This window comes from Dipodomys spectabilis, unplaced genomic scaffold (assembly GCF_019054845.1).
Source record: "Dipodomys spectabilis isolate Male_0828 unplaced genomic scaffold, ASM1905484v1 ptg000061l, whole genome shotgun sequence".
Classification (NCBI taxonomy): Eukaryota; Metazoa; Chordata; class Mammalia; order Rodentia; family Heteromyidae; genus Dipodomys; species Dipodomys spectabilis.
Genome location: NW_024870738.1, coordinates 4,697,501 through 4,715,744, shown reverse-complemented (window position 1 = coordinate 4,715,744; position 18,244 = coordinate 4,697,501). Strand labels below are relative to the sequence as shown.

The 18,244-nt window shown below is 39.3% G+C and overlaps 1 protein-coding gene across 2 annotated transcripts in view; it reads right to left on the bottom strand.

The window, feature by feature from the left end:
* Positions 1 to 18,244, bottom strand: part of Zrsr2 (zinc finger CCCH-type, RNA binding motif and serine/arginine rich 2) — a 25,186-nt gene continuing 6,942 nt past the window's right edge. For both annotated transcript variants that reach the window (XM_042680430.1, XM_042680429.1), the window contains exons 6-11: positions 16,028 to 16,066; positions 15,318 to 15,436; positions 8,027 to 8,240; positions 4,860 to 4,915; positions 3,501 to 3,610; positions 1 to 585 (exon numbers count right to left, since the gene is read on the bottom strand). In XM_042680430.1, coding sequence (XP_042536364.1) covers positions 71 to 585; positions 3,501 to 3,610; positions 4,860 to 4,915; positions 8,027 to 8,240; positions 15,318 to 15,436; positions 16,028 to 16,066 — 1,053 coding nt within the window. In that variant the 3' untranslated portion in view covers positions 1 to 70. The remainder of the gene's footprint in view (positions 586 to 3,500; positions 3,611 to 4,859; positions 4,916 to 8,026; positions 8,241 to 15,317; positions 15,437 to 16,027; positions 16,067 to 18,244) is intronic.

The following is an 18,244-nucleotide window of genomic DNA, read 5'->3' as shown; positions in this document are numbered from 1 at the left end:
TTAAAGAATAAAAGTTTTATTTGGATTGGGACTCTCAATGGTTTTACCTCCACGACTTGACTTGCCCGCCCTAATCCCTGCATGGAGATGAGCTCTGGCTCCGGCTCCGGCTCTGGCTCCGGCTCCGGCTCTGGCGGTGCTTACAGCGGTGGTGGTTGTGGCTCCGGCGGTGGTTGTGGCTCCGGTGGTGGTTGTGGCTCCTGCGGCTGTGGCTCTGGCTGCTGGGGCTCCGACTACTGTCCCTCTTCCTTCCTCTACTTCCTGATCTGTGCCTACCACGACCCTTGGCCGAGTGTTTGTGAGACTTTTTCCCCCGATGACTACTTCTCTTTCTAGCAGTAGATTCCCCATTTCTCTTGTAGGAATTGTCTTCACTGGGGCTTCTTCTTCTTCTTGACCTGCTATAGTATTCCTCGTGGTGACCCATCTTGTCTCTCCTCTCCAAGTTCTTCCCAAAGGAAGGGCCAGTCTGATCTAGACACAAGAGGTCCCTGTTGGCTTCCCAAAATTCATTGTTGGGGTTTCTGAACACATGAAGAAAGTTGCAGTGTTTTCCTCTTGGACATTGTTGGATCTCAAATAAACCTGCAGAGGCACAAGGAGGAAGCCACATTTATTGCGTGCTTTGTGGGCTGGGTCCTTTACCCTATTCAGATACCCTATTTCTGATATTTGGAGGGGCTTGCATTATTTATAACCCTGTGTTACTTAAACGGGGCCTATATAGGTTGATGTGATACTTTGGTTCCCAGATTTACAACAGTCTTATAAATACTATATATATAAATACTCTTACCAAATGAAAGTGGAAACAAGCCAGGCATGTTAATTAACTAGAATATTGCATTATCAGACTGCAACTGAACAAATGGTGATCACCTGCTCCAGAATTTTACCATGCGCTGATTAAGAAGATTCCTAATTAATAGTAAATGGCCAGGCCTTGGGGTCCCTACCACATGTAGCATGCTCTGATGGCAGGGCAAATGACTGGTCAAAATAGATGGTTTCTAACATTGCTCGATAGGAAATGTTCTCATTACCTTACTCATGTAACTATAACCCCTCTGTACAGTATCTTTACAATAAAAAAAGTTTCTCATTCACATACAAACAGACAAAAGGAGGATGCTCTTAGTAGAGGATCTCAAAGGCATACCTCTTCTGAACATTTAAAATACTATTTATCAAAACAAATTTCAGGAAATAGAAAGGTGGGAGGGTGTTTTTTATTTTTGATGGAGGTGGCAACTTTTTGTTTTTGCTTTTTTGTTTTGTTCTTTTGTCTGGCTTTGAGGGGAGGTCAAGGGAGGGTGCAAAAAGGGAAGAAGAAAGAGTGAACAAACGTAGTCATGGTGTTCAGTAAACACTATGTGGAAAATCATCTACACACTTTGTGGGCAGGGGAAACTGGGGGAAAGCAACAGAAGGGGTGACATTGTCCAAAACGAAATGTCCTCATTATCTGACATGAAATGATAACCCCTCTGTGAAACACCTTAATAACAATAAACTTGTATTTTTAAAAAAATAGGTGGCCGTAATCACATCTGTAATCCTATCTACTCAGGAGGCTGAGATCTGGGGATTGTGGTTTGAAACCAGCCCGGGTAGAAAAGTCCATGAAACTCTGAACTCCAGTAAACTACTTAGAAAAAGCCAGAAGTGATTCAAGTGGTAGAGTGCTAGCTTTGAGCAAAAGAAGCTCAGGGACAGCGCCCAGGTGCTTAGTTCAAGCCCCAGGACTAGCACAAAAAAAAAAAAAAGATGGTTTCTGATAGGTGAGGAATTTGTTTTCTTTCCACTTTAAGAGGAAATTGTTTCTACTTAAAGAGAAAAGTGATAATAAACACTGACCAAATGCCTTGCCAAGTGCTTTATTACAAAAGACTTCCTAACTAAATTAATTTGAATATGGAACCATCATAATGAATCCCTTTGTACAATTAATATATACTTAAAAGTAAAAACTATTTGATGATGTTAAAAAATCATCGATTTGAACTCTTCTAAAACTCTTTTGGAGATATTAGACTTTATTTCTATTTTAAGTTGTAAATTCCGCAAATATGTAAAATGGTTAAGTAGCACACTATACCCAGAAATTAACTCAAACTGGATCACAGAAACTTAAATATGAAAAATAAAATGAAGAAAACACATAGTAAGTCTTAGTGACCTTGAGGTCAGCAAAAGGGTCCTAGCTAGATAGGACCCTAAAAAGCACAAACCTAAAGGCGAGAAAAATAAAGTTAGACTTAAAAAGCACTACTCCTTTTAAACACAAAGTAAAAAGACAACCTATGGAATGGGTGAAAACATTTGTAGATCACATTTGTGATTGGTCCTGTGTGCGCAATATAGCAAGAACTTTTTTGACTTGGTAATATAATGGCAAATATCCTAATTAAAAATGGGCCTGGGACTCCTCTTTAGCTCCTTCTCCTAACATAGACTTTCTGCTACTTTTCTTTTTCACTGCCTTTCTTTTGCTTTCAAATGAACTGACCCTGTTTATCTTAAAAAAAAAAATAAATAGACCCACGATTAAACCACAGCTATCTCTCCAAGGATACAAATGGTCAGTAATGAGCACATATCACTAGTCACTGAGAAAACGACAAAGCTATTATCTTTTTTAAAGACTACTTTGGAAATGTCAAAGCCACAGTCAGAAGCACCTCACTAAAATTACACTGCAATCTCAGGAACTGGCAAAAGCAACTTCCTTGATGGAGAAAACAATTTCATCTCCTCTATCCCCACTCCTAAAACTTACCACATATTTCAAAAACCAGGAATTCCAAAATCCTTCCCACTTCATAAATGGCTGATTAACAATTGGCTGGTTGGTTGATTGAAATAGGATCTCATTATATAATCCTGCCTGGCCCCAAACTCATTATCATCCTGCCTTAGCCTCCCATGAAGTTTTGTTTTATTTGGGGGTTTTGTTTTTGTTTTGGTGCTGATCCTGGCACTTGAACTTGGGGCGCCTGGGCTTTGTTCCTGAGCTTTTGTGCTCAAATTAACACCCTACCACTTTGTGCCACATCTGTACTTCTGGCTTATTTTCTCTTGGTAGTTAATTGGAAAAAAAAGAGTCTGGAGGACTTTCCTGCTGGGAATGGCTTTGAAATGTGAGCCTCAGATCTCAGACCTCTGAGTAGCTAGGATTATAAACACAGGCCTCTAAGCCCGGCCCATGAAATTTTTAAATGACAATATTTATTAAAACAAAGCTGCTAAAGTCTCCTACTTTATAATTTTAGGCACATAGCCCTGGACTGAGGATCAGAAAACTGAAATTCTAGCCCCAACTCTGTCATTGATACATTGCACTAAAGTAACGTCTAAATTCTGTTCCAAATGGAAATGGCTGCATCCTTTGTATTTATAACATCTCTGCTCATCTACTGTGAGAGACGAGGTAGGCTTCATCCCTTCCCCTCAAAGAATAGATCTTTATATACTGGGACAAAAATCATATAGTCTTTTACCACAAATGGCCATTTTCCACCGGGTGACTGGGCAGAATTCACACTGAAGCTGTCGTCCTGCATACCATCGGCCATTAAACAAGGCAAGTGCTGATTGGCATTCTTCTTCCCTTTGAACCAAAAACCAAAGGATGTGCTTTAGAATAATTCTAATAGGCAGGTGAAACCCATTATTAATTAACCATTTTATTAATTTATTATTGGACCAGCAAGTTCACAGTTTTTATACTGCCTCAGGCGTCATCCTAACTAGAGCATTCAGCCTCCTGCAGCTCACAATTTTCAGGAACCTTTCTTACTAACCCTGCGAGTGATTTATTTTCTTTTTGTCCTGTCACTCATGGGGCTTGAACTCAGGGCCTGAGCCCTGTCTCTAAGCAATTTTGCTCAAGGCTAAGCGCTCTGCCACTTTGAGCCACAGCTCCACTTCCGGTTTTTGAGTGGTCAGTTGAAGCTGAGTCTCATGGGTACTTTTTTACATAGGCTGGCTTTGAACCATGATCCTCAGATCTCAGCTTCCTGAGTAGCTAGGACTGCAGGCGTGAGCCACAAGCACCAGGCCCTGTAAGAGGTTTTGATGCATGGAAATTGGATTCAGTCAAAGCCTCTTAAACCGAAAGGCTGTACCATTGAAACTGCAGAAGTGTTTTCTGTTGTTAGAGCCTATGCTTTCTCAACTAACACTGCTGTTATTTTCATTCCAGTGGTTAATTGAATCAATTCACCAGGGTGTTGCCTAGGCAAATGGCAAGACAAGCAGAAAAAATACAGCAACTACTCTCTTATATGACCAGATACATACATACTGACTATTTGGGGCTTTGTTGGCTTTTTAATATTTATATTTTATACTCTATATCCTAGTCATCTTTTTTCAGTTTGAATTTTCATTGTTAAAATATATAACAATAGCCAGGCACTGGTGGCTCATGCCTGTAATCCTAGCTACTCAGAAGGCTGAGATCTGAGAATCACTGTTCAAAGCCAGCCCAGGCAGGAAGGCTATGTGATGCTTATCGCCAATTAACCACCAGGAAACCGGAAGTGGAGCTGTGGCTCAAAGTGGTAGAGGGACAGCACCCAGGCCCTGAGTTCAAGCCCCAACCACTGAAAAAAATTAATAAATAATTTTTTAAGTATATATAATATACTATAAAAGATTCAAAATCTTTAATTAAACAAAGAAAAAAATCAACCGTATTATTTTTCAAATGCTTCCCATCAGCTCTGAATATTTACATTTTGGAAGATGCCGTGCATATAAAGGCTAGATATCCAGTGAGAAAGTCTCCAACATCAACAGAATCAAACTATCTTACTATGACAAAACACGAAGACGGGCACATCCAAAATACTTACGTCTGGTACTGAACATATACATTGCCTCTCAGATGAGGTTCCATGTTGCAGCTAACCTATGGGAACAATGAGGAATGTGATCATGAGAAATTAAAGAAAACATCTTGTCATCAGATGTACTTTGTCCAGGCTAACATTTCTAAAAGTAGTTAGGGATCCAATTTCAAAACAGATACTATTGCAATTCTATCAACTGTATAAGGCATAATTGTTCCACTTATCTGATCCTGATTGATCTAGGTCTGGTTTGCTTTTTCCATAAATATGAAATGTTTCACACATACATAAGAGTATAGAGACCATTCAACAATTCAGAGATGTACTACCCAGACTTAACACTTGACACTTTTTCAAAGTTGATTGAAAGTGTTGGAATAAGTAAAACATTAGAGGCCCAACTGAAATCCTTCCATCATATTCTCTTTCCTCCATAACTTAAATAAGCACTAAAGAGAGTCTGCAGACATAAACATGTATATACACGCATAGATCTACAGACACAACTATACATATATAGACATACAGGCATATATACATCTATATGCATGCCAGAAGATATGTATCACACAAGTATATATTATGCAACATGGTATACACACTTATGTATATGTATGCAAAGGAACATGTATATGCATTGATAACATATAGTACTGCTTAGCGAATTTTTAAATCTTATATAAAAGTCATCCTGTATTTTTCTAAGACATAATAATGCAAACTTAAGGACTTAACTCCTGCCTACTAGAAACATCAAATAATCACATTTATGCATCTACTCTTCTAGTGATGGCTACTCAAGGTACTTTCAATTTTTCATCCATGAACAGTACTGCGGTGATATTCTAGAATGCCTCTCTATGGGTCTAAGGACCTCTCTCATCTGCATAACCAGGAACATGATGATTTGTGGGTTTCCACGACTACACAGTGCCAAACCACTTTCTGGAGTGACTTATGCTAACACACACCCTTTACCTACTCTTGATTACCACACTGTATAACTGCTTAGCAGGTAGGTGTGAATAGCTCATTTTCACATATACTGTCTCTATTACTAGTAAGGTTGACCATTTCATCATGTGTCTTCAAAAATGACAACTTTGATATATTTTTATATGATACTATATATGAAAAGATCCCCCCAAATTCCAACTAATGCTTAGCTTTTATCGTTAAAACAAATCTATAAGTTTATACATTTGTTTCAGAGTACTGTTATTACAAGCATCCAAAAGGGGACAGTTTGCAACATCATCCTTCAAAAGAAGAATTTCTTGAAGAACCTCAGAAGTCCATGTCAACTGTGTCAGGAAGCTTAAAAATACCATTTAATCCAGATCCCTCAAGGATCTATTATTAGTTTTTGATCATTGATTTGATGTTCTGAAATTTACTAACTGCCAACATGTTTAGAATAAACTCAGCCATCTTACCAGGTTTCTAATCAAAAGGGGAAAAAATAGAGTTAGTGTCTGTTAGCTCCTTCCGGTAATATGTGATTTTCCATTAACCAGTTGGAAGTTCATTTTTTTCATATTTTAATACATTTTTATTTAATTTGGAAGTGGAGGTTATGGCTCAAGTGGTAGAGCAAAAAAGTGTGAAACCTTGAGTTCAAGCCCCACTACCAGCATACACACAAAACTAAGTAAATAATTTTTATTTAATTTTATTTCTTTGGTGGTGGTAGGAATGAAACCCACAGCTTTGTGTACGGTAAGTAATCTACCCCTGAACTACATCCTAGAGGTCAGTCGATCCTGAAAGCAACACCACTGCTGTATGCTCCACACAGTATGCTTCATGGGAAACACTGGCATTAATTAGGTCAATCTCACTCTGCGTGGTAAAGTGACATAGCTGAGAGCACAAGGCGAGTGAAAGCACATTGCTTCCGTGGCCAGTGCTTGCTTCAGTGTGCTATCGTACAGGCATGAGCATATACTTCCGTTTTAGTGGTTACTGCTTGTGCTGAGCAAAGTGAAGGCAGGGAAGGGCATGCAACAGGAATAAAGGTTAAAGGGAAAAATCTTTTAAAGAATGTCTTAAAACCTTCAAAGTAGTTGCTAGAAGTATAGCCTTCAGAGGTCTTTCCTCTCATGTCCTGTTTGGAGAGGAGGAAATGTTTCTCCCTTTTTTGCCCCCATTTCCCCTTACTTTATCTTGACATACTAAATCCCTGCTAAAACTTTGGAACAAAAGAGCAGCCTTGAAAAATTCAGGAATCTCTCTGTCACTGGGCTGTTCCAACTCTCTACTGTCATTTCCTACAGCAGAGAAGAAAAATCCAAAGTGTGGGATATTTTCCTGGCCCTAACATGAGTCATTCCATTTCAGATCTGACCGAATGATGGACAGGGAAGGGGTCTTTCTGTATTACAGTTTAACGAATGGATTCCAGAAGCAAGGATCACATCTAGCCTTACCCTCCTTGCTTTGAGGAATATTTTTAAATAATTATGTTATTTGAATGCCTCTTTTTTTCCCCTTAGTATATTTTATCCCAAACCATGGTTTGAGAACATTATCTTCAGTATGGATAGCAGATGATGAGTAAAAATATTAAAAAAAGAAAAAGAAAAAGAAAAAAAAGTAATCAAGTTTTCTACGTTTTATGTAGCTCCAAAAGAAAGCATGTACCTTGAGCAGAAGGTACAAACAGACCACCCTTGGCACAGTGGGCTAAAATGCTCAGTGAGTGGAGCTGAGTCACAGAGTGTGTTCACACAGTTCTAGGTCACGTGCCTACACAGGAAGGCCAGGGGCATGCTGTCCTCATGGGGAGAGGAGGTATCTAAGCGAAGCCTTGCATGGCTGCATACAGACGACCTGATACAGAGAATTCAAATGCCACAAAGAGCTATAGTCCAAAGTTACTCAAGAAATGAAGGGTCCTTTGCAACCCTGCCCCTAGTGTTCAGAAAACTAGCATGCTGATACATGCTTTCACATGCTTTCATATGGTAACGCTATAGCATCACTCAGAGTGGGGGCGGAAAGGGAGAAAGAAATGAAGGGACACTGATTGGCCAAAGTACCTGCATGCCTGACCTGGGACCAGGCACTTACTAGCACACAGCTCCACCCAGGTGACAAGCACGAGCCCCAGCTCGCTGGCGCATGGAGAACTTGAGGTGCACCAGTCCCCTCCTCACACCCATGCCCACCTTGAACTGAATCACTTTCCCCACGTTCCTAAACTCAGGCAACACATCATCATAGAAGTCTAGGAACTGCTGGTAGATTTCCTCTTCGCTGTATTCCAGGCTTGCGTCAGTGTCATAGTCATCCCTCCTGCACTGCTCCATTCCAAACGTTGTAAACATGCTTTTAACAAGAAGGGTGGGACTCGATGTGGGGAAGTTATGTTTACGTGAACACCTATATATGAAAAAAAATCAAGTCTATTAGTCCAATACTTAAAAAGCGAACCTAAAAATGTTGCCTTAGAACTTTAAGAGACAGACTCAGCTACGGTTATTGTTGTTGTTGTTGTTTTACTTAACTGTATGGTAAGAAATGCTACTCAGGTGCCATGCTTCAGCACGTGAAGGAATTCTTCTAAGACTAAGATAGGAGCTTTCCATTTAAATGTACAATTAAGAATGATTTCCAAGTTCTGTGTCATTCAGGTACCTCTAAGTGAAGTTCGGAAAGATTTCTATATGCTGAATGGCAGGGGAAAAGAAGACATTGGGGTGACAAATTATGACACACACATGAAATGTCAATGGGGGTCTCAAGAGGAACACGAGAAGAATGTACTCCTGGTTTTATACAATCTTCATTTAATTTAAATACTTAGAGAATAACAATTTCTCATTAATGAAGTATTGTAATCTCACTTATGTACAGAGGAGGATATAGAGTTTCATAGTTTTCATGCGTTTTTTTTTTTTACCTTTATTCCCTCTGAGCCTGGTTGTACTACAGCCCTACTTTGCAGAGAAGGAAATGGAACCTAGAAATTGTACATCTACTCAATCCATAGACCCCTGGTAGATCTGAGTTAACCTAAAATCTGATGTCTGGTCATTACAGTACAATGAATTTAACTGAATTTCTATTTCATGAAGGTTTCTAACAACTGTAAAGAACTTTTTTCTCACAGTTTAAACAGGACTAAGGCTTACACTGACCAGGCTGTGCCCAAGTAATGATTTCTAATTCTTTATATGAGTTTATTTTCATACTTATTCCCTCCTTCTAATATTTAGTCCCAGTTCTAAAGAAGCAAAACTTTTCCTAGTTAGAATCTTAGTTGAAAATCTGTAAAAGAAATCAGGAGCTGGTGATTCACATCTATAATCCTAGCTACTCTGGAGGCTCAGGGTTTAAGGCCAGCCTGAGCAAATTTGTAAGATCCCCATCCCAACCAATAGCTAGGTGAGATGGCACATGCCTGCCACCCCAGCTTGCAGGAAGCATAAACATGAGAATGACAGTCCAGACAAAAAGTTAAGATCTGACCTCATAAATAATGAGAGCAAAAGGGCTGGAGGCCTAACTGGAGCAATAGGTTACCTATCTATTAAGGGTAAAGAATTCAAACCCTAATGCAGCCAAAAATAAGTAAAATGATTTTTTAAGAAAAAAATAACAACTTAGGAAGAAAAAAAGTTAAAGAATATAGCAAGTACTGGAGGGGGGGAGAAACAACAATGGCTCTAAAGTAACCAAATGTTTACTCACACTCAGTTTCTACGTCTGAAATGAAATACATCTGTGTACCTCTACAGAAGGTGCAGCACATTAAAGTGAATTTTTCTATTTCCAAATGACCTTCTGGATAACTGAATTCGAGACCTTGTAATTACACTCATTTCCTAAAGTATTAGTATTGAAAAAATAAAGAAAAAAGGATTCAACCTGGTAACAATGTCAGCTTGTAAGGATGGAAGCACATACACAATTAAACAAGGAACCAATTTAACAAGGTTAAGAATCTGTTCACAGGATACTTAGATCTGAATAAACTTGGCTCTAGTTCCCATTTATGAGCATTCCTAAGACCTGAAGAGCGCCAACGTCCCTCTCTGAGGAATAATCTTCACTTGGCTTGGAGACCAAGTAGAGTCTTTGCAATCACAAGGCTAGCCAGCCCCACGGTTGTGTGAAAAAGTCAGCTAATAGAAATGAGTATGTTAAAAAAAAGTCATCTACAGCTATGGTTCCGAGCTTGTGTGCTTCTTAGAATTACCTGGGAAAAGTGACTTTTCTCTGGTCATGGGATCAGACCTCATGGGATAGGGAACTCATATTGTCCAAGGAACTCTTCACTTGGTCCTGATGGGTCAGCCATGTTTGGGAATCAGTGATTTAGGACACACTAGTTACCCCATCACTCTGATGGGACTTCCAGTCACAATGTCACAAGAAAACACATCATTGAACATTACTTAATCCAAATACATTAAGAAATGTCAAGGGAATCCAAATGACCCTTCAGGTACAAGGTACTATTCTTCCCCAGTACTCTTCCCTTGGAACTCTGGCTGCTTCCTGCTATGCCTCCTCCCTCAAGGTCAAGTTGTCACTCGACTCTGCCTGGATCCCCATTTTGCTCCACTGAGTGTATTCTTCTGTTGTCTCATGTCAAGGGAGTTCCTCCCCTCCTCACTACCTTTGTTCTCCATAGACTCACTGCTTTCACATTAAAGTGAGGTGCTAATCCTTTATGAAAGATCATTTTAAGGGACATTTGCAAGAAAGTTGCAGATCAATTGTTATAAACCATCTATCAACATTAGGGTTCGTCTTCCTGTGCTTTATCAAAGATACCATGGGAAACACACTTAGAATGAAATACCAGGAAAGTCTTTGTCTCTCTCTAGAGATACCTATCAGTCACTTTTTCTTTTTAATAAGAACTAATATAGTTTATTTTTCCCTAGGAAGCATTAAAATACTCTATAGTAGATTTAAGTCAATTCCAACTTTGCTGATATAGATTAGCTTATTTTCCAATTTATATGCATAAACAATGAATTAGGAAGGCTAAACAATTTTGTAAAAAGAAGAATTTGGAAGAATCATAAGATAAAAAGAGTCAGAAGCATCATACATTTACAATAATTTGCTTTCTCCTCCTTTCCTTGATTTCAATTTTATTTTATTTAATGTAGCCAATCATAAGCTTTTGTTAAATTACTTCTGGAAGTAAGTAAGGTGTGAAGATTTAGAGAAATAAGTTTTGCCTTTCTTCAGTGGTTACTTTCCTTTAGGAGGAAAAAGAAAATATAACTCCCTTCTAAGGTATGGCTCCCAAAATACCAATTCTACAATTTATTCAATTCTAGAATTGAATTTTGTACTAATTACAAAAACAAACACACAAAGAAAATGCTTAGTTTAAAGAAGTGTTTCTCTGCTTGGTGCAGTGGCTTGAGCCTGAAGGTGGAAGGGAGAGGCAGAGAGGGAGAGAGAAAAGGAGGGAGGGGGAGAGAGAGGAGGGAAGGAGGGAGGGAGAGAAGGAAGAGAGGGAGAGAAAGAGAAAAAGGAGAAAAAAAGTTAAAGGGGAAAGGAAGTATTTCTCTGACATCTGATAAACCCTGAAGAAAAGATTATACTATCTGGAGCAAGTCAACAAGGCTCTCTATAGAAAGGAAGTAGACACCAGGCACCACAGAAAGAAAATAGATAGATGTCAGGCACCAGTAGCTCATGCCTATAACCATAACTACTCAGGAGGCTTGAGATCTGAAGATCCTGGTTGGAAGCCAGGTCAAGTAGGAAAGTCCATGAGTCTCTTATCACCAATTAACCACCAAAAAGCAGGAAGTGGAGCTATACCACAAGTGGCAGAGCCCTAGCCTTGAACAAAAAAAGCTCAGGGGCAGCATCCAAGCCCTGAGTTCAAGCCCCAGGATCAGCACAAAAAAGGGGACACAGAATAGTGTGCTTGTGTAGAAGGATGGTAGTCGATGAAGGTGGATTTCACAGAACTTTGTATTACAATCAATTCATCATTGGAACAATGAAAATTCCTGAACTGCTTTCATACTTAGATAGTCATGATGGTGAAAGTTCATATACCTATGAAAACAGTAAGAAATGGTCATCAATTAATTGGACCACTGTCAAATGCCATTCCTTGAAAGAGTGTGTCTGCACGTTTGACAAGCCTTTCCACAAGAAATTGCCTGTCAACTGGGTCCTTTAAACCACTAAAGACATCAACCTATCTTTCACTTATGCCTAGCAGGAGAATCTGGAATCTGACCTCTACAAGTCTTAAATTTGGAAGAAGTGTTAGAGACACATCATAAATAAGCATAAGGGATGATACTGTTGGAAAAACCTTAAAAGCAACCTGACTGAACTACCCACACAAATGAGAACTGAAACAGAGTCATGTTTATCTGTGAAAGGTCATCAGCTGAACACCTTTTCTGGTGGGGGACACTGTACATTGATCAGTTCTTATTACTTCTTCCTAAAATGAAGTGTACATTCAGGAAATGCTTCTAAGGTACCAAGGGGAACAAATTTTCCTTTGCCTAGTGACCAGTTCCTCAAAAGCAGGCAATCCCAAAATCTTAACAATAACAACAATAAGATAAAAAAAGAATTACATATTGCACATTAGAGACACCAGAGGACATTTCACACTAAGTCCTCCTAATTATCTGAGATTCTGATTTACATGGTTTGATAATGAGATGATTTTGTTTGGTAAGGCAATTTCCTAAAGCCATTCACATTATTCAAATATGGGCTGAGAACTACTGTTTCTGTTGGTGGGGGATGGTGAAATAAAGTTTGAATTCAGGGCTTTTTGCTTCCTAGGCAAGTGCTTTACCATTTGAGTCACAACCTTGGCTCTTTTTGCTTTAGTTATTTTTTTTCAAGTAGAGTCTCATGCTTCTGCCCAGAACTACAATGCCACTATGTCTACTTCCTCAATAGTTGGGATTACAGACATGCATTACACTCCTGTTTTTTCCTTTCCTTTCTCTTTTTTTGGGGGAAGGGGCAGTTCTATAGTATGAACATAGGGCCTTTTGCTTCATAGCACTACCACTTGAGCCACACTTCTAGCCCCCAAATAATTTTTTTTTAAATGAAGAATGAGGAAATGGTGCTGTGGCTCAAGTGGTAGAGTGCTTACCTTGAGCTGAAGAGCTCAGGGGCAGCGCCCAGGCCCAGAGTTCAAGCCCCATGACCAACAAAAAAAAATACCTAGTCTGTTTGGGCTGGGAATGTGTCTTAGTGGTAAAGTGCTTGCGTAGCATGCATGAAGCCCTGGGTTCAATTCCTCAGTACACGTATACAGAAAAAGCCAGAAGTAGTGCTGTGGATCAACTGGTAGAGTGGTGGCCTTGAGCAAAAGAAATTCAGAGACAGTGTTCAGGCCCTGAGTTCAAGCTCCAGGACTGGTAAAAAAAAAAAAAAAGAAAAAGAAAAATGGGGGGGTGGAGGTATAATTAATAGTACAGTGCCAGCCAAGCAACCAAGCCAAGCGAGTGCAAGGCCTTGAGTTTAAGCCACAGTATAAGCAAAAGAAAAAGAAAAATATATATAAAGAAAAATTTCCAGGCACTGGTGGCTCTTGTCTGTAATCCTAACTATTCAGTAGGCTAAGACGCAGAAGAGTAAAGTTTGAAGTAAGGTAAGGGAAGTTCATGAGACTCTAGTTCCAATTACCCAGCAAAAGCAGGGCTTAAAGCATGGCTGAAGTGGTAGAGCACCAGCCATGAATAAGCACACTGAGTGACTGGGAGATTCTGAATTGGAATCACAGAACCTGTACAAAACAAAGAAAAACTGTACGTGCCAATGGCTCCCACTTGTAATCCTATCTACTCAGGAGGCTGAGATCTGAGGATTGTGGTTTGAAGCCAGCCAGGGCAGGAAAGTCCATGAGCCTCTCATCTCCAATAAACTACTCAGAAAAAGCTGGGAGTGATGCTTTGGCTCAAGTGGTAGAGTGCTAATCTTGAGTATAAAAAGGCTCAGAGATAGCACCCAGGCCCTGAGTTCAAGCCCCAGGACTAACAAAAACAAGAAGAAGGAAAACTCTGTGAAAGCTTTAATTAGAAAAATCCAGAGAATGGGGCTGGGAAGGTGGCTCAGTGGTAGGGCGCTTGCCTTGCGTGCATGAGGCCCTGGGTTTGATTTCTCAGCACCACATAAGCAAAAAGAAAAAAGCCGGAAGTGGCGCTGTGGCTCAAGTGGTAGAGTGCTAGCCTTGAGGTGAAGAGCTGAGGGACAGCGCCCAGGCCCAGAGTTCAGGCCCCACGACTGGACCCAAAAAAAAGAAAAGAAAAAGCCAGAGAAAATTCATATTCACTTTATCCTCCTCTCAAGTCTGTATCCCTCCCTCTCCTTTCCTTTCTTTCTTTCATTCTTCTTCTTTCTTTCTTCTTCTTACTTTCTTTCTTTGTCTCTCTCTCTCTCTTCCTTTTGTTCTTTAGTACTAGGTTTGTACTCAAGACTTGATGCTTGCTTAGCTAGTGCTCTACCACTTGAACTATGTCTCCAACCTTGATTTTTGCTGGTTATTTTGGAGATGAAGTCTAGTGAACCCAGACTTCATGGCATGGCTTTGAACCTGTAGATCTAAGCCTCCTGAGTAGTAAGTTTACAGGTGTAAGCCACTGGGTACACAGCCATATTTTCAAAGGAAATAAAGTTCATGGCATGGATCATTTATGAATAAACAAAACCTGGAGGATGAAATATAGTTTCTATGAATTACACTGCTCATATCCCTTTTAAGATTAATAACACATTAATATCAGGATTAAATCTTCTCTTTTATGATGAATATGTAGTAATAGTTAGATTTTGCCTCAGAAGGTCACTTACTACTAGGAATTATCTACCTTTGATTTGTTCATGAATTAACCAAATTATAAAAAAACCATGATTTGGTTTGGAGTAGGTGTTCAAATATTTGGTAAATGACTAGAGAAATAAACAGATTTGCACACATCTTATTAAAAAGAGGGAGGGGGCAGAGATCAAGAATGTTTCAGTCTAATTGACAACAATAATAATGAAAATATCAGTGGCCACACAGTATTTGTCATGCCTTCACTCATTCCAGTCTCACAGTTCCCTTAGGAAGATAATACTCTGCTTCCTCCCCATTTCACAGATGAAGGACTTAAGATCCAGAGTTTAGGTGACTTTTGCACTCAGCACTGATGCCAATTATTGAACCTAAAAGTGTCTTGAGTCTAAGTGTGCTCTTAAATCTGAGTGTTCATACTGTTTTTCAAGAAGAAACTAAGAGGCAAGAAGGTTTTCCTAAAGGTACAGACTGCAAAGGAGACTCTCAGCTAAGGCCACCTAGAGGATAGGCTAGAGAAAACAGAGATGAGCAGAGCTGAGGAGATGGAGAAGCAGATGCATTATGATGAACATTGCAAACTGAAACCCATGCCGCTTCCAAAAGAGAACTCAAAACCCCTCGCCATTTTGAATCTGACATGAAAAAGCAAAATTAGTTACCGATCTCCAAATCTGCATGCTCCTGTTTTAGTGTAGAATGGACAACTGGCTCGATCTTTCTCCGCTACTCTTAAATCCGTGGGTGGTTCTGGGTTCTGCCAGGTGACAATACTGTCCAACTGTTGAAAATAACCACAACTTTACTGGTGATATAAAAGCCCATGAAAGACTAAGTGATTCCACTATATCCAAATATTTTCAGTCAAAAAGGTTTCATTTTTTTTAAACATTGACATTTAAGATATGATAGGCAATCAACACTTTACAAGCAACTTTTCCAGCGATAGAAGCTGTATTTCTCTCTCCCAGTCACTTTCCTTGATCAGCCACCACTACTGCCACCACAGACAGTCACTTCAGTTTCTCTTCTGTCCATCTATTCTGGAAAGATTCCCAAGACTTATGGAGCTACCACTGTGAAATGGAGATGATACTCTGAATTAAGGAGACGTCTGAGGCTAACGGTATGTGATGTGGCTTACAATACTTTAAGGCACTTTAAATAAGTAGTGTGTGGGGTTATCCAATTCCATTTGTTTCTGTTCATCAATAAAGTTTTGTTTTCTGACAAACTGAAGAGGCGCCAATGTGATTCCAGATATTCAGATGTGATCTACGAGGCCTACTACACAACGAACACTGTAGTAACTATTGTTCTACTGACACAGTAACTAGTCTTAAGAATTCTTAATGAAAGGTTTTAAAAATACCTCAGTTCCAGCCTGATTCAGCATCTTCTGCATGGCTTCCTACAAATGGGGCAAACATAGGACTAATGAAAACCCAAAAATCAGGTTAAGTCATATCTGGTTTCTCTGGTTAGAATCTGATGTGGAACAACTAAAATACACACATATACATACATACTCATACACACACACACACACACACACACACACACAAAAGCTTCAGGTTCTGATGTTCTAAGCACAGATCTTCTGAAAGCTTTCAAAGGATATGTATCTTAGAATTTTTATTCAAATAGAAAATTGAATAGAACACATTACAAAATCTTATAAAAAATCTTATAAAAGCTCAGTAACAATAGTATTTGGTATATTTGAACATACATACCATTATCTTGTTTTTTTAAGATATTAACGAACATTATAGAAAAGAATGCTAGGTTAAACATCACAAGTATTTAACAGAAGTCAAAGGATGACATGATCAGTAGAAATTAAGATTTAGGAGAAATTTCAAACTTTCATTAAGGCAAAGGAAGTCTTGCAATGTTCCCATAAAATTTCTACTAGTTCACATTTAAAGACATTTTAAGTTGTGTTCTACAGAATTCTCTTCTCTACCTCCTCAAATAAATAAATAACTCATGTTTAGCTATTTACTTGATACATCTATTGGACACAGAAGAGTCCTGGTAACATAACGTATTTCAGAAGTCTTTCTTTTCATTCAGTCATTTGTTTATGGTGCTAGGGATCAACCCCAGAGCCCTGCATATGCTTAGAATGTACTTTGCCACTTAACATTACCTTGGCCCTCAAATAGAACTCATGTTCTCCTCTATATACCCTTGCCTACAAACTCCTAAACCATGCTGCCATTTGCCCATCTGTTGAAGCAAAACAACTTTTAAAATATGAGCTTGAAATCCTCTCCCTTTCGTTCTCACTTCCACTCAAATAACCACCTACAGTCCTGTTAACTCAGCCTAGAACATAGCTCAACTGTTTGTCCTTATCTTTTATAAGCTCCACCCTCATCCATACCACCATCATCTCCTATCTACAGTGGCAGTTTTATAACCTATTGTAGCTCTAGTGGAAGTAACAATATGAATGGTATAAGGTCACTCTCAGCTTAAAAACGTTTCAATGTCTTCCCATTACACTTAACCAGAAAACCCAAACTTTCTTCAAATCCAAGAGGCCCTTCATAATCTGACCCTTCCTGTCCTCACCTCTTCCAATGCTCCTGTTAGGTACCCAGGCCTTCTTTCCACTGCCAAGTCTTTTCTCCCCAAGATCTATACTCGGGCATCAGCTCAAATATCACATCTTCAGAGGCTTCCTTGATCAAATCACCTAAATAAGGACCCCCCCCATTCCCATAACTCTCCTTTATCTCTTTAAAGAACTTAACATTATCTTATTTGTGTGTGTGTGTGTTGTGAATGGTACACACACCACTCGTGGGTCTTGTACTCAGGGCCTGGGTACTGTCTCTGAGCTTTTTTTGCTCAAGGCCAGTGTCCTACTACTAGAACCATAGCTCCTCTTCCAGATTTTTGGTAATTAACTGGAGATAAGAGTCTCACATACTTTCCTGTTTGGGCTGGCTTTGAACGGCAATTCTCAGATCTCAGCCTTCTGAGTAACTATGATTACAGGTATAAGCCACCAGTGCCCAGCATATCTTACTGTATTTTAAATGATTTGTTTTGTCATCTCCCACCAGTACCCTAATACCCTCCAGCTCTGGAAAAGTAGCTCAATAACAGCAGGAATGTGTTGTTTCTCACTAATCTATCTCCATCTATGAATACAGAGCAGAAACACACATCGCATGTTCCTTTATATATGCTCAGAAGCTGGTTCATTCCTTAGTGACTCACAAGGTTTCCTTTGAAATAAAAGCATTTAAAAGAAGGCTTAGCTTTATACTGAACCTCCCCCCTCAAGACCACTGATGAAGAATATTTTAAGTTAAAATAGGAATTGATTCCTCTCTGTAAAATATGACAAGCTTCAAGTAATTTTTGTGCCCCTAAAAACCTAACAAAGTATGCAAAGGATTTGCATGGGAACAGATGCTTGATACACAACAAAGGTCATGGAGACTGATGCTTCCCATCATGACTAAGATGAAAACAAATGCATTTTTCCCAACAATAAGGCAATTACCCAATTTTATGCTATTCCAATTTAGAAATATTCCAAAATCATACATCCTGATGAATCAGCCAG